At 34.0% G+C, this 15,109-nt stretch overlaps 2 protein-coding genes across 2 annotated transcripts; one reads left to right on the top strand and one right to left on the bottom strand.

Annotated features, from left to right (window-relative positions):
* Positions 1–4,944: 4,944 nt before the first annotated feature.
* LOC143603368 (nucleotide-sugar uncharacterized transporter 1-like) lies at positions 4,945–7,199 on the bottom strand. Its single transcript, XM_077080176.1, has 7 exons — positions 7,127–7,199; positions 6,269–6,402; positions 5,986–6,182; positions 5,807–5,900; positions 5,573–5,739; positions 5,316–5,486; positions 4,945–5,224 (listed from the first exon to the last, which is right to left on the bottom strand). The coding sequence occupies exons 1-7, from the start codon at positions 7,197–7,199 to the stop codon at positions 4,945–4,947; spliced, it is 1,116 nt and encodes a 371-aa protein (XP_076936291.1).
* A 4,335-nt stretch (positions 7,200–11,534) lies between these two features.
* On the top strand, positions 11,535–14,156 carry LOC143603369 (lipoyl synthase, chloroplastic-like). Its single transcript, XM_077080177.1, has 6 exons — positions 11,535–11,822; positions 12,932–13,095; positions 13,262–13,352; positions 13,427–13,584; positions 13,670–13,841; positions 13,931–14,156. The coding sequence occupies exons 1-6, from the start codon at positions 11,535–11,537 to the stop codon at positions 14,114–14,116; spliced, it is 1,059 nt and encodes a 352-aa protein (XP_076936292.1). The 3' UTR covers positions 14,117–14,156.
* The last annotated feature ends 953 nt before the right edge of the window (positions 14,157–15,109 follow it).

Here is a 15,109-nt window from a genome sequence, read left to right as displayed (position 1 = left end):
CTTCAATTGATGAAATATCAAATAATAATCTAGATTATATATTATATACTATCTAACAAAATAATAAAGGTGGTGAATAAAATCAACCAAACACAATAAAATATTGAAAATGATATTTTGAATATTTGGTTTTTGAAACTATAGCTACGATTATTTTGTTAGTCAAAATGAAATGTACCTAGAAATGTCACTAAATAGAAATATCTATAATGTTCCTATATAAATGACAATTTTAAATATTCAAAATGAAAATGAAAGATAATACTTTAATAGCATTGATGAATCAAATTTTAATATATTTTTGATTAATTTAATTAAGATGAAAATTAGAGAAAGCCTAGATATAAATGGAAAGTATGAGAATCAACCAATAGAAAGGGGGGATTTTGACATAAAGATTATTGCTTTAATAGTATAGTTAGACTAGCAAGTAGTTAATGTTAACAAAATGATTACATTACGAGTATGTTTGGCAAAAAGCTTTTAGGAGTTTTTAAGAAAAAAAACTCATATTTAATGAAAAGTTTTGTTTGATTGATGTAACTTTAAGCTTTTAGGTTAAGACAAAAAACTTAAAGCTTTAGTAGAGTATAGAAAAAGTAACAAGTTTTTAAGATTTAAAATTTTACAATTTTGTTACTTGAACTTTCTTCACCTTTTGCCAATTTATATAATAATTAGACATTAACTCTTATTCAAAACCAGCTACTCTCGTGACTTTTTAAGAGGTCATAATTTTTCCACACAATAATATTTTTTTAAAAAAAATTACATAATAAAAACGAGCATTTTATTCTGTTTAATTTGAGTATGGTATTGTTATACTTCTTTAACTTTAAAAAATTAACTTATTATGTGATTACTGCTTAGAATCGACAACAAATCGAGTCAGGCAAGCTCAGGTCATGTGTAAGACCAAATTATGGTTGGAACAAGTCGATGTATAAATGACTAATTTAGTTTGGTTCGCGTTGGTACGGTTTTGAGTCGAAAGCGGTCAGGTCAGAATAGGTTTCAGATTAGAACAGTGCACCGCGCGGACACCCAACTAGTCTTTTAAAAGCTTCAGCTACTGTGCTAAACACCTAAATATTTTTAAAAAGCTATAACTAACAGCTAGCAGCTACATCTACCAACTAGTTTTGCCAAACATACCCTACATCCTAAGGGTTTCCGTTACGTAAATCAAACTTATAAACCAAAATATGAATTGAGTCGAACTTAAATTAATAATTGCTTTTCATATCGAATTCGAATTTGTAATTTCGAACCGATCGGCCCAAATACATGAATTCGAAAACACACACATATAGCATGCTTGTTTGCTTGAGGGTGCCTAAATACAATTTTCCTAGTTTTCGTTTAAATTTGAAATCTATTTTGCCTTATTTTCGTTAAACCTGCATTTTAACCGTTTTGACTTGATATGTTTAATTACTTCCTATTGCCATGTGGGAATATATGTACATTTAAAATTCATGAAAGGGTAGCTCCAATGCTCTACATTCTGATGCTTGCCTTTAAACTAACTTCACTTGTGTACACATCGATTATAAAACTCGACCAAATCTACTATGTCTCTTTCAAATGGGATATTTTAAATTGGTATCTAAAATTGTCTTGGGACAGGAAAAATAGCTTAAATTATTCCACTTCACATGACATATTCGTCTCTTCCAAGTGTGAATCCATCTTTGTGGTAATGTAAATCTATGATAAACGTATCCGCATAATGATTTTCTTGTCTCGTGATGAGTATAATTGTACGCACGTATGGACATCAATATGAACCTCATTCATCCTACCATTCTGAGACTAGGTGAAACTCATCACACTAGTTGGATCAACGGTAGTTCAAACTTCAAAGACAACATACCTTGAATCATCGCACACCCGAAGAAGGGTTTATTCAAACAGACAAAATTCACAAAAGATATTTTATATTGCAGTAAATTTAACCAGATATGCATGTTTACACATAATCTAAAGTTTGTAATGATCCCACTACATGCTTAAGTACTTATCATTATTGTTTTAACTTTTAAAAGAAAATGTCCACATTGCAAGTAAAAGCCGGCCATTTGTTTCAATCTACTTAGCGTTTACTCTCATGTATTCACATTTACGCTTATTATTTTACGTGATCTTACTATCACATTGAACACGTCTAATACGTCCATAATGAGGTTAATTGTTAGTGACCCTCGTTTGCATTAAACAAAAGACAATGTCTTTAGACAGCAAGCTAAACTCACTAGATTGCGGACACTTCTTGCAACTTGACCAAATTACAACAAAGAATAAATTCTAGGAGTCGCCATAGCTCCACCTACACTAGATATAGACGACAATAGCAACCACGGGTATGTTTGGTTGAAGGTAATGAAATGAAGGGGGAATGGAACGGGAGAAGGAATGGAACGAACACGGGAATAAAATAGATCAATACCATTCATTTTTCTTGTTTGGTTAACCTATGGAATGAAATGAATTATTAGTTAATGTTGTTTGGTATCAAAAAAATTGTAGGAATGAAATAGAAATAATAAAAACACTTTTATCTCAAAGTACATTTTTTTATCAAAAAATAAAATCTGCAATGGCGACGGTGGCGGTGGTGGTAGCTCCGGCAACGAAATTGTTGGTGGCGATGGTGGTGGTAGTGGAGGTCAGGCGTCAAGGGCGGTGGTTGTGGTGGTGGTGGTGGGAGGGGTGTCGGTGGTTAAGCGATGGTAGCATTGGTAGTGATGACGATGGTAGGGTGGCGTCGACGGTGGTGGTGGTCAGGCAACGACAGTGGTGGTGGCGGTGGCAATGGTTGTGGTGGTTATGGTGATAATGGTGGTGGCGACGATGATAGCGCGGGTGGTAAAGTGGTGATGGTGGCGATGGTGGTGGCAGAGGTGGTGGTGGAGACGACAACGGTGGCGGTGGCGGTCAGGTGGTGACGGCGGCTATGGTAGTGGTGGTGGTGGTTGTTAGGTGAAGGAGGAATGAAATGAAAAAAAAAAGAATGGGGGGTGAGAATGAATGGATGGAATGAGATTCCATGTGTAATGGATGATTCCATTCCAGTGAACAACCAAACATCACTTTTTTTCATTTCCAAACAATGAATCATTCCGTTCCCCTGTGATTACTGCATACCCAACGTTACCCAAGTTTTGCACGGAGAAGAATGACTAGGCACTATAAAAACCTTGTTTATTACAACTCATGTTTAAATTTATGAGGTACGCAAAAGATTAGACACGATATCAAGGTCACAACTTTTAGGTTATCATTATAGCACTTCAACTAAGCTACATGAACAAAAAAAAGTTTAGCAAAACTTGCAATACACAAATATGGCTTAGATGACTAGATGAGGGACATATTAAGCAATTGATTATGAGTATTTTAAATGCGTACTATAAAAATAAATTAGGAAATCGCGTGAACTAAATTTCTTATGCAACTCGTATTTTTGAAAAAAAAAATGAAACCAAAATAGCATAGGTGCTGATTCAAATATGCACTAGAACTCTAAAGAGTTATAAGAGGGTCAAATATAAGTAGAAGAGTTATAAGGGTATCCGTAGTAAGGCGACAAATGCTTATAAATTGGGTGATTTTGTCTTTGAACACCGTCCCCAAAACAATGAATGGGGCAATTAGGGGGGGGGGTGTTTTTTGTCGCCGGATCTTTTTGAAGAAAACTTAATTCCCAGGGGTTATTCAACTAGTTATAATTAATTTTTGTTAAAAGGCCATCGTGCCAAAAATTTTATTTTGCCAAAGTGCAGAAACCATGAAGAATGGTCCAATGAACATGCATATGTTTCATGCGAACTGACTTTTAATAATATTGTTTTCACATGGACAGCTAAGTTAAACAATAATTAATATTAATAAATAAATTTTATTTCATCCCAAATTTAACAAATTGTTTGAGAAGGAATTCATATTTAAGATGTACTTGTATCTATTTATAATCTATATCTATATATATGATTGACTCCCTTAAAATTCTAGGTGTCGTTCTTTTGTTGCTTTCCACCCCTCTAATATACCGGATTGCTTGATTTGTGATTTGGAGACTTCTCATACGCTTGACCCAAATTTGTGGGTATGAGTCTCACCAATGACCAAACTCGGATAACCCTTAAACATGTTAATAACATCCCATTTTATTGTGAAATCATATCATCTAATTTATCTGCTTTATATATTCTTCATCGTCGGTATATCCTCTCGATCACCTGTTACTCCTCTCATGCATCAACCACCATTGTCACCTACATCAACCGCCCTTTTTTTTGTTGAATTTCTTCTAAATTACCAAATGAACACCAATTAATCGGTCATCAAATAAGATTTGATTGCCCCTTACCTTTAAGGAAGTGAATGACATTTAGATGTTTGCTTTGGGTGTTGATATATCTGTCGGTCATTGTAGTTTTAAGTGGTTCTTGAGGGTCGAAGAAGTTGTAGGGTGAAGAGTTAGCGGCAACAGACTTCGTTGTGATAGCGAAGAAAGCACACCCCATTTTTTGTGATAAATATCCTTAGGTGACGATTAACTTTTCTTTTCAAGAATATCACATAAGTAGATTATTATCATCACAGTTAGTACCGATCATTAAAAATTAACAAAAACAAAGACTTTGTTTAACATATATTATACTTAAACTTCATTTTAAAGCCCACCATTGTGTGCTGACTGCTGAGTGCTCTTATTAAACTGAACTTACCAAGCTTAATTGGACCGTTTTAAGGCCCAAGCCCATTTTGACGACCCAATTCAAGTCAAACTAACAACTAAACGAACCCAATGTACATACTACATACTACTAACTACACTCTCACCATCATCCTATACATAGCAATCTAAAGGAAAGGAAACAACTAGAAAATAAACTGTGAACAAATGAATTTAATCAATTATGGTTAATGTAGTTTACTTTAGACAGATTCGTCTCCGCGGTTTGTATGATCACGCTCGTCTTCATTTTCTCTTCCGAGCTTAGACGTTGGTAAAGATGATTGTTTAGAAGACACTTTTATCGACTGCTGATGTGGCCTGAGGTTAAGGTGTGTGTAAAACGACATACCAGCTAGAGCTGTGACTGCACCAAAGATACTGGTTGACCCCGGGTTAGAACCAAATAGAATAAAACCTCCTAGAAGAATCACACATGTTTTGAACTGTCCTAGAACAACATGAGTTGTCGCTGATGTTTCCCTGTTAAACGTTAACATAAAAAAAAACAATCATAATGTTATACAATCTTAAATTTATAAATCATATTTATTTGAGGATGCAACTTAATTACCCGAGTGCAAGAGCACCGGACCACTGAAGCAAGAACCCAAGTATTGCAGAAGCCGCGATGATAGAAGAGTTATAAAAGCTCCAATCGAATGAAAGAACGCCAGGTGGATCTAGAGATGGCATCATCATGACTAGGAAAAACACGGTGATGGGTGTAGTCTTCCACATTAACCTTGTGTCAATTTTGAAATTATAAGTTTGACACTAAAAGTCAACACGAAGGGTTAAATATAACGATGTTGAAATTAAGCAACATACGCCAATGCATTCCAGCTCTCCTGTTGTTGAAGGTTTGACCACAGTATTTTATTGGTTGCACTCGGTATTATCCATGCAATTGCTATACACGCACCGAAAAAATGGAATTGTAAATTGGTCACTGTAGCAACCGCAATACCAATCGACACTACAGTAAGCGCAGCCACCTGAAACAATCAGTTGTTAAATAAAATGTATACTTATGTTTGACTTTTGGTGTTTCATATATAGTACCTTTTGAAAAGATATTCTTTTACGGTAGAGCATGAATTCGGCTAAAACAATAGCTGGAGTTACTGCGATCTTAGCCATCTGATAAAAACCGACACTAAAATAATGTGTTTTGAGTCAGAAAAACTCAAAATGAAAAGTCAACGCACATGGTATTAACTATTAAGAACAATTTGACTTACCTATTGAACTTCAAACTAACATTAGCGAGACCGGTAGAATGGGACATGACGGCACTGAGACCGAGCAATGAAGAAAATTTGGTTGACTTTGAAGAAGGGGGTGGGGGAAGGATAGATAAAGCCTTTATTAACCAGCTACAAATGTAGTGGATGAAAGTGAGGAAGATCGGATAATTGAACCCAACTTTGACAAGTACCTGAAAGATGAGCGGTTAAATATGTAACATCTAACATTCTAACTAGTAAAATGACACCAACAAGTTATAGTAAAGTGTAAACTTACCAATTTATTCATCAAGATGATACTAACAGACGCGACGAAGTTGAATGTAAGGGCAAGTGTGGGTCCCAACAACGATTGGTGTTGACGGCGTAACTTGCTGAATAAGGAAGCTCGTAGTTCTTCCATTGCTCTTCCTGTGTAACGATAGAAACTCATTAAAAGCTAGTTTGCTATATAAAAGCTATTTTGGATTTGTTACTGATTGTAATTGTTTGGTAGCATTGATATGTGTAATTAATGTAAGTCGAAAACATATATAATGATGTGAATAATGTAGGACACCAACTTAATTAAGGTTTAAGCAAATTCTTTAATATACAGGTTAATAATATTCTAGTTGCAGCTACTTATATGATATCAACATATGCACATTTGAGTATAAAAGTTAGTGTTCCCACTTTCAAGTCGTTTATAGAAGAAACAGACTCCCGAATTAAAAGAGATGAAGAATGTGACATGAAACATCTCAAATGAATTGGTTGATGAAGGGAATATTATACAAGTGAAGCAGATCAAGAGTGAATTAAGCCTGAAATTAACCGTATGCTCCCGAATTAAGTCGTTGTTCAATACAGCAGCAGCATCCACATATATAAATAAAGGAATTTAATATAAATAAATAGATCAAACAGGTGAAGTCTTTGAGTAAAGATGTAACATTTTATATATTAATTATTTGTTGAATCAATTAAGTAATTGAGGTAAAACCTAACATTTATTATATATATTATTAAACCCAATTTAAGAATAATACGTGAGTGAGTAGATGACACATGCTACTTAATAGCTGCATAGTTATAAAATTAGGGGAAAGTAAGTAACGATGGAGAAGAGAATATTAATGAATAAGGTAGGTACCTTTATGACCAGCATTACTATCTTTGCGCTTGAGAATTTTTCTGCTGAGAAAGCCAAAGCTAAAGCTAAACATGGTTCTGAAATGAGTGTCAATTTCATGTTAAAATGTGTGACAAAATAGAAATTGGCGGAGATTCGGAGGAAGAAGAAATCACCGACAAAACCCTACTACTGATTTGATTGATTGATTGATTGAGTTTTGGAATTTGACAGACAGACGCACGCAGAAGATATTCTAATTTCTACCTACCTTGACTACTCATGGGGACTTTCTTAGTATTTCTTTATATTTTTGGTATGTCTGTTTTGGTTTAGTCACATTAGTCTCACATTCGTCATATCTTACCCATTTAGTTATTGTTCGACAATCTTTGCATTCAACATAGTTTGTTACTTTAACCAAATTCATTTGAATAGTATGTTTCAGAGAGATTTTTTCGTATTCAGTAGTCACATACGTGGTATGAGTGTTGTCTAGACCAGAGTGTTCAACAAGCAAGCATCTCCTAGGACGCCTAATTGGGTTCAGTTTTTTTTTTTTTCTCTCAACTTATATTTGTTGAATCTGTTTATACTTTATAAGCTAAACCACTTGTGTTATTTCAAGCACACGTGGTTATAAATAGCACTGAAATTGACAACGGTTAACTCAACCCTAATGTTTCATTTCACTGATACTGATTCAACTATGTTGAACTTCCCTATGATGCATAACGAATCCCATGATTGTATAAGCATATGATCAAAGGCTTCTAGACCCTGCATGGCTGCATCTTTAATTTCCTCTTTCTCGACAATGCTCTATAGTTTCCTATTTGTGGGGTGGGGCGGTGATGTGTGTATATTATTTTTTTATATGAAAGGGTAAAGTGGTAGTTTACTTTTACAATAATAACATAAGAGTAAAATGGACATGTAAACAACCTCAAACAAAGCCTAACAAATCATGGACCATTGATACCTAACCTATAAAAGTCATTACCCGTGGACAACTTGATCAAACTACATGAACCAATATTTAATTTAGTCCTTATTAAATAACACAATATCATTTTTAAGGCAAAATTTTTTAAAATAGTAACTAAGTTTTTAAAAGTATTTCAGTTAGTTCACTTGACTTTAAAAAGTGTTCTAGTTAACTTACTCAACTTTTATATTTTATTAAATTAAAGGTTTTAACATGTTTTTTAACGTGTTTTCTTTTTTGTTTCACATAAGAAATCGTTTTTATCTTTTTTTTAAGTTGACATTGAGTGGCGACGTGAATTTTATTTTTTATTTTTGAATTTAATATAATTAACGTTTTTAAATTTTTTAAAATTAAATACATATATTATAACTCCAACCCCCACATCTTATCCTCCATTTCTTTCTTGACGCACAAAAAAATCGGTGAGACTCGATATGAAGATTTAGTGACCCGATTTGAGAAAAATATGCATGAATGACCTAATTGAAACACTTTTAAAAGTTGGTTACGATTCTATGAGATAATCCCATTTTAAATTATAAAAGCAGCAAGCAAGAGTTACAACGATAGTCTTTCTGGTATATTTATATTGCGATTTTGATCGTTAAGTTTGAGAAATTACAATTTTTACCCATTGTTCACTCAAATGTAACATGGGTGGTTTTTGACACAAATTGAAGTGAAGTTTATTTTTAACTATCAATATTTTCTTACTTATTAAGAAAATAATAATTTGATTTAAATTTAATTAATTTCCATCCACCCAACATATGGTATCATAGGGAAGTTCGATATAAGATCTACATATCTTCATGATGAAGATAATCATGGTTTCTCTTCCCTCGTCAGTCTTGGTTTAGCATCACACTTGCAACGCCCATGCATATCCCTTAATTCCCAAAACTTATTTACACATATAAATTGGTTTAGCATCACACGTGCAAACACATATATAGGTCTTGATTGGTCATAATATCGTATCGAACGAGGTACCAAAATATGAGAGTTTCAAGGAGACGGAGACACGGTGAGATCGTGTATAAGAAGAAGAGAAGAATGAATATCAGTGTACAAGAAATGATAAAAATAACATATCATAAAGAAGAATGAAGATTCATAGAAGAAAAGGAAGATCATCTATTGTTTAAACATCAATAACGACAAGGTGATTTACACATTGGGTGTCGCCTTAAGAAATCGAAGTGGTTTTTTCGTTGCACTTATTTTGTTCCACGCTAAACTTGGTTTTAATCCAAACTAATTGTTGAGTCAAGATATGACCTAAGAGAAATATAAAGAAGATTTGAATCTTCTCAACCTCCTCAGAAATCGCTAAGTATGGAATCCGAGCACACTTGGATTCCCGGACAAGGTTTTCTTACCCTGGCAAGGTATTTTGTCCATTGGGCAAGGTTATCTTCTGGAATTCTTCTTCAGTGTATACCCGAGTAGGGTTCACTATGTCTAGTAAGATTGTTCTTCATAGCCTAGCAGGGTTTACCTCCGAGTAAGCTCTTGGCTATCCAAGCTCTTGAAGCCAAGTGATTGGAAGATCGGACAAGGTATTCATTAATAAAACAATGGTCCGAGCAAGCTTGATGTGAGTAATGAAATATCTCAAGTAACATCGGGCAAGGTTCAACTCTAGCAGGCTACAGTGTTACCAAGCACACTTGGCTATGCTAATAAGCTATTCCCTAGCAAGGAGTTGAAAGGACCATTGAAGAACAAGGTTGCTCGTAAGGTCATATCGGGCAAAGTTTGATATGATCAAGAAGATTGAAGTCTGCTATGTGAGTATTTTCTAATTAGGAAAATACTCTATGTAAAGTCTCCCGGGGAATTGTTCCCGAACACACTTCAAGGTTACCAGGTCTACCCGTAGAAGACAAAAGGCACAAAGCCTACTCGGTGAAGACAACTTATTCAAAGTCTACCCGGAAGACCTGTTTTTACACTTAGTATAGTTTTTGAATATGTAATTTGAATATGTATTATTTATTTAGGGTTTCTAGAAGGAATGACAGCTGTCTGGAGGTGTTAGGCCTATAAAGAAATATTTTAGGGCACACCTCCTGACGGACAAGCCAATTAATTATGAGAGAGTATTTGTGAGCATGACGGCTGTCATAGAATCGTACGGATATAACTTTTCATCCAAGAAACCCTAAATCGATTAACTTTTGTATGACTAATTTATATGAATGGAAATCTTTTGAGTGATTCTTATGTGTTAGTTACCTTTCATTAAAACCTTTAGTAACCACACTGTTTGTTTCTGATTCCGCCTTTAACAAACGGTTTTCTTTCCTAAAATAGCAACCGTCATTAACTCTCTTGTCGACACATTTATTGTGTGAGTTATGACTTGATTGTGATTGTGAGTGATTACTCGGGACCGACACTAATTGTTTCTGCCACCCTCTTAAGATATATTAGATTTATTCAATGGTTGAGCTATTAAGGAGCTTCATAGTAGTGATTATCATGCTATTATCACACATAATCTTGCTCGTGTACCTATATAGAGATGTTTTCTTTATAGAAGATCCTAATATTTAAATCGTTTTATTTATTTGTTTTATTCGAGTTATTCTTATCTTCTAAAGCTCTCCTTGCTCTATGGGTGATAACGTTAGCACTACATATTTGGTTATCCATCTAGTGTATTTCATATGCGCACGAAACATCTCAAAATTAACTTACGTTTCACTTGTGATATGTTGCTCTCACAAACGTTAAGAGTCAGACATGTTTCAACTACTATCCAACGTTCTATCTTCGTAACCAAAGGGTTGTCTTTCGCTCGGTTTGACACTCTTAAGTCTCTTCATGATGTTCGGTCGGTTAGCCTGTAGAGCTTCAAATTCCACACTTGTGGCATCGGTGCTTTAGACTTCATATTCTAGATTATACACAAGTAACATGGATGTAGTTTTCGTTAGAATACATCTATACAATATACATCCTCTTTACATCATATTTCATTATGTATGATTAGTAAAAGACGGCGTAGAAATTAATGCCGAGTAGAATACCCTTTTCTGTTTATACCTTTGGATTTATCTTTGGTTTCAAATCCATCTCCTTTCACAAACCATAGCCTAAAGTGTTGTTATGGCAAATTAGAGGCGTAACCTGGTCAAATCGTTGGTGTGTCTCAGGACCACAAGGCTGAAAACCTGAATCAAGCGGTCTAAATAGACATGTATCTATTATACTAGTAAAAATTAGATTTATAAGTGAAATAAAATAAACAAGCAATCAAACAAAAAAAAAATAAAAAATAAACAACAAATCAGCCTTGGGTTTTATCGCCCCCAACCTCTGGCTTTTGGGTTTTGATTGATAAAGCCAAAGCCAAAGCCAAAGCCAAAGCCAAAGCCAAATCTTTCCAGTTTTCTCAAAATCTTGATTTCTTCATCATCAAATTCAACCATGATGCTGATTCAGCAATACAAGTCACCCAATTACCCAATCTCCACTTCAATTTCAACCCCATTTTCAATCAAGAACAGTTGCGTTTCTTCAGCTGATTCTTCTAACTCCACCAAGAGCAATGATAGTATGGGTCCGTTCACGGGCAGGGACCCCAATGTTAAGAAACCGGGTTGGCTCCGGCAAAAGGCCCCGCAAGGAGCCAAGTACCAGGAGGTTAAAGATTCTTTGTCCACACTTAAACTCAATACTGTTTGTGAAGAAGCTCAATGCCCTAACATTGGAGAGGTATTCATTTTATTAATTAATTGTTTTTATTATTATTATTATTACTATTATAATTTTTTAAAATGTGAGCAGTCTTTTGCTGTCATCATTCATGGGTATGTGTCTGTGATGAATTTTCTGTTAGGGGTGTAATTGGACCTTGTTCGTGTCATTCGTTAAAGCATTTATAGGACAAACGGACGTTTCACGAAGCTTTTTGTGCTTGTTCGTTAACTTCATCAACAAGCACAAAAACATATATTAATTTGGAAATAAAAATTAAAAGTTTAAATTTAGGATGATAAACTAAAGGTATAGAATTTAAAAAACCTTTGATGACCGAACATGAACGATTTGTTGTTGATTTCTTAAACAAATCAAACCTCTGTATGCCATTATTATTAACTTAATCTGATATTGAGACATTTGCTATGTTTTAAAGGATCTTGATCGAAAAAGTATTTCTGTTTTCTGTTATTGTTTGGTGGTATTTATGACCTTTACTCAAAATTTTATTGATATTGTTTTTAAGAATTTGCGCAGGCTTGCTTTTTTAGACCAAGGTCCATTATTCAATGGTATTTTAAACATCTGCTGTATTTGTTTGATTGTGATCAAGGAAGTTTTATTTTTCTCTCATTTTTCCATGTTATTTGAGACATTAGCTACTCATTTTAGGTGGATCATTTTATTTTCAACTATCATGCTGTAGTACCATTGCAAACTAACCATTTTTCTAACTAAACTACGAACATCTAAAAGTATGTCAATGTCACGATGAACCATTTTGGTTCGTTTGTATTGTGTAGTTTCTAAGTAACTGGTTAGAATAAATACCGGCTAAAATGATTTTCTTGATTTTTTTTTCAATGAATTTGCCTTCTTGTAACATTATTAATTATATTTAAGACATGTGCTATTTATTTAATTAATTTATGCAACAAAAACACTTTTTTTTCTGCCAGTGTTTATTGATATTTAAACACTGCTCAACAGTATTGAGATTTGAGGCATTTGACTTCAGTCGAACATCGTGCCAATTTAAATGTCAAAAGTTTTCATGATAACAAATCAAGCACATTCAAGTGAAGTGTTTTTAATAGCATTGTATTATATAACATTTGTGTCAGTGTTGGAATGGAGGTGGAGACGGTATTGCAACTGCCACCATCATGCTTCTCGGTGACACGTGCACCAGAGGATGCCGATTTTGTGCTGTCAAAACTAGCAAAAACCCCACACCACCAGATCCTATGGAACCACAAAACACCGCTCAAGCCATTGTTAGTTGGGGGTAACTCCTAATCACAATTCATATTAATTAAAACTACAATGAGCAGATTTTTACCTCTAACTCTTTATAGACCGTATTTTACCTGATCCCGTTGGTTAGCAGTGTATCGGTGGGCCCCATGAACAAAAGTTCCAAAATAATTGATTTTTGGTGTTTCACATTGTAGTGTGGATTACATCGTTTTAACGAGTGTCGATCGTGATGATTTACCAGATGGTGGGAGTGGTCACTTTGCTGAAACCGTCAAAGCAATGAAGGTACATACATAATGTCCACAATCTTCTTTTCTTGCAAATGGATGAAATATTTAATTAAAGGACACGCTTGGCAGAAAAGCAAGCCAGAGATAATGGTGGAGTGTTTGACTTCTGATTTTCGGGGAGATTTAGAAGCTGTATCCATGTTGGCAAACTCAGGGTTGGATGTTTTTGCCCATAATATTGAAACTGTTAAACGACTACAACGGATCGTAAGAGATCCACGAGCTGGGTGAGTTTTCTCTAACGGGTTTCATGGTCAACAAAAATGATTCAAAATATTTGGTATTGATGTAAATCACATTTTGTGGGTGTAGATATGAACAGAGTTTATCAGTGCTAAAACATGCAAAGTTAAGTAAGGAAGGGATGATTACTAAAACATCAATAATGTTGGGACTTGGAGAATCTGATGAAGAGTTGAAGCAAGCCATGGCTGATTTACGCGCCATTGATGTTGATATTTTGACTCTTGGACAGTACTTACAGGTTAGTTCTGTTTCTTTATATACTTCTATTATATCAATTATTAGACTTAATTACATGATTGATCAAAACTGAAATTTATATACATGCAGCCAACTCCATTACACCTTACTGTGAAAGAATATGTTACACCTGAGAAATTCGATTACTGGAAAGAATATGGAGAGTTGATCGGGTTCCGTTATGTAGCAAGTGGGCCCCTGGTACGATCCTCGTACAGGGCAGGCGAGTTATTTGTTCAAACCTTGGTCAAATCGAGGAACAAAAGTTACTCGTGATTGTTATAAACAACAATATGTTTTTTTCCCTCCTAATTTTCATACCAATTTTTTTTGAACATATTATATTTGTTTTATATAATACGGAGTAGTTAATTGATAAAACAAATGTTACTATCAGTTAAGATCTATGCATCTTTTTTATCTGATTTTATTGGCATGTTTTTCAAAGGAAAGCTTGAGAAGGAAATGTGGTCATAAGATTGACTTAAAGAGATAATATTTTATGCATTTTTACTTATGTATATATTAATCTTAAATATATATAAACAAGCAAAGCTTCCTAAATATTCTCAAGTCATAAGATTATTTCATTTTTAAATGAAGACTTCTCATACATTTGACCCGAATTCATGGGTATAGGTCTCATCAAACCCAGATAGTCCCTTAACGGGTTATAATATCGCATTATATTAAAAATTAATCTAATCAAATATTTGATATTAAATTTCTATAAAATAGAGATATATTAAAAATTATTATCCATTTTTTGAAAAATATATTATTATAATCAAGAAACAATTTTATACTAAAAAAATAATAAGCGGGTCATGAGTCTCACTAAACCTAGATAACTTTTAACCCGGGTATAACATCTCATTTATTTTTAAAACCCTTTTATCATCAAAATATTATTAAGTTCCTTACAATAAATAAAACTAAAATCCAAAAAAGTATAAATATTAGGCACGTAAAAGAAACACAACCCCCGTAATACGGGGGGATAAACTAGTATATAAGTATTTGATTTGTTGGCCGGTTTATATAATGGAGCAAAAGGAAATACGCAAGTGCATGATTTTCAAAATTCAAACCACGCACAGGATATAAATAATAACAACCAAGACAATTTGCACCTAATGAAAACTAATTATTTAGTTGAAAATAAGCCCCGGATTTTAGTAAAGTCTACAAAAAGAAGCATACGTTGTTATTTGTTCTTAACAAAAATCACTCTTAGCATCCTTCTTACATACTAAATTTGAACATAAG

Source organism: Bidens hawaiensis, unplaced genomic scaffold, assembly GCF_021521415.1.
Source record: "Bidens hawaiensis isolate Kalapana, Puna unplaced genomic scaffold, B.hawaiensis_p1.1 tig00061447_1, whole genome shotgun sequence".
In the NCBI taxonomy this organism is placed as follows: domain Eukaryota; kingdom Viridiplantae; phylum Streptophyta; class Magnoliopsida; order Asterales; family Asteraceae; genus Bidens; species Bidens hawaiensis.
The sequence above is the reverse complement of the archived record's forward strand: the minus strand, read 5'-3'. Positions and strand labels throughout refer to the sequence as shown.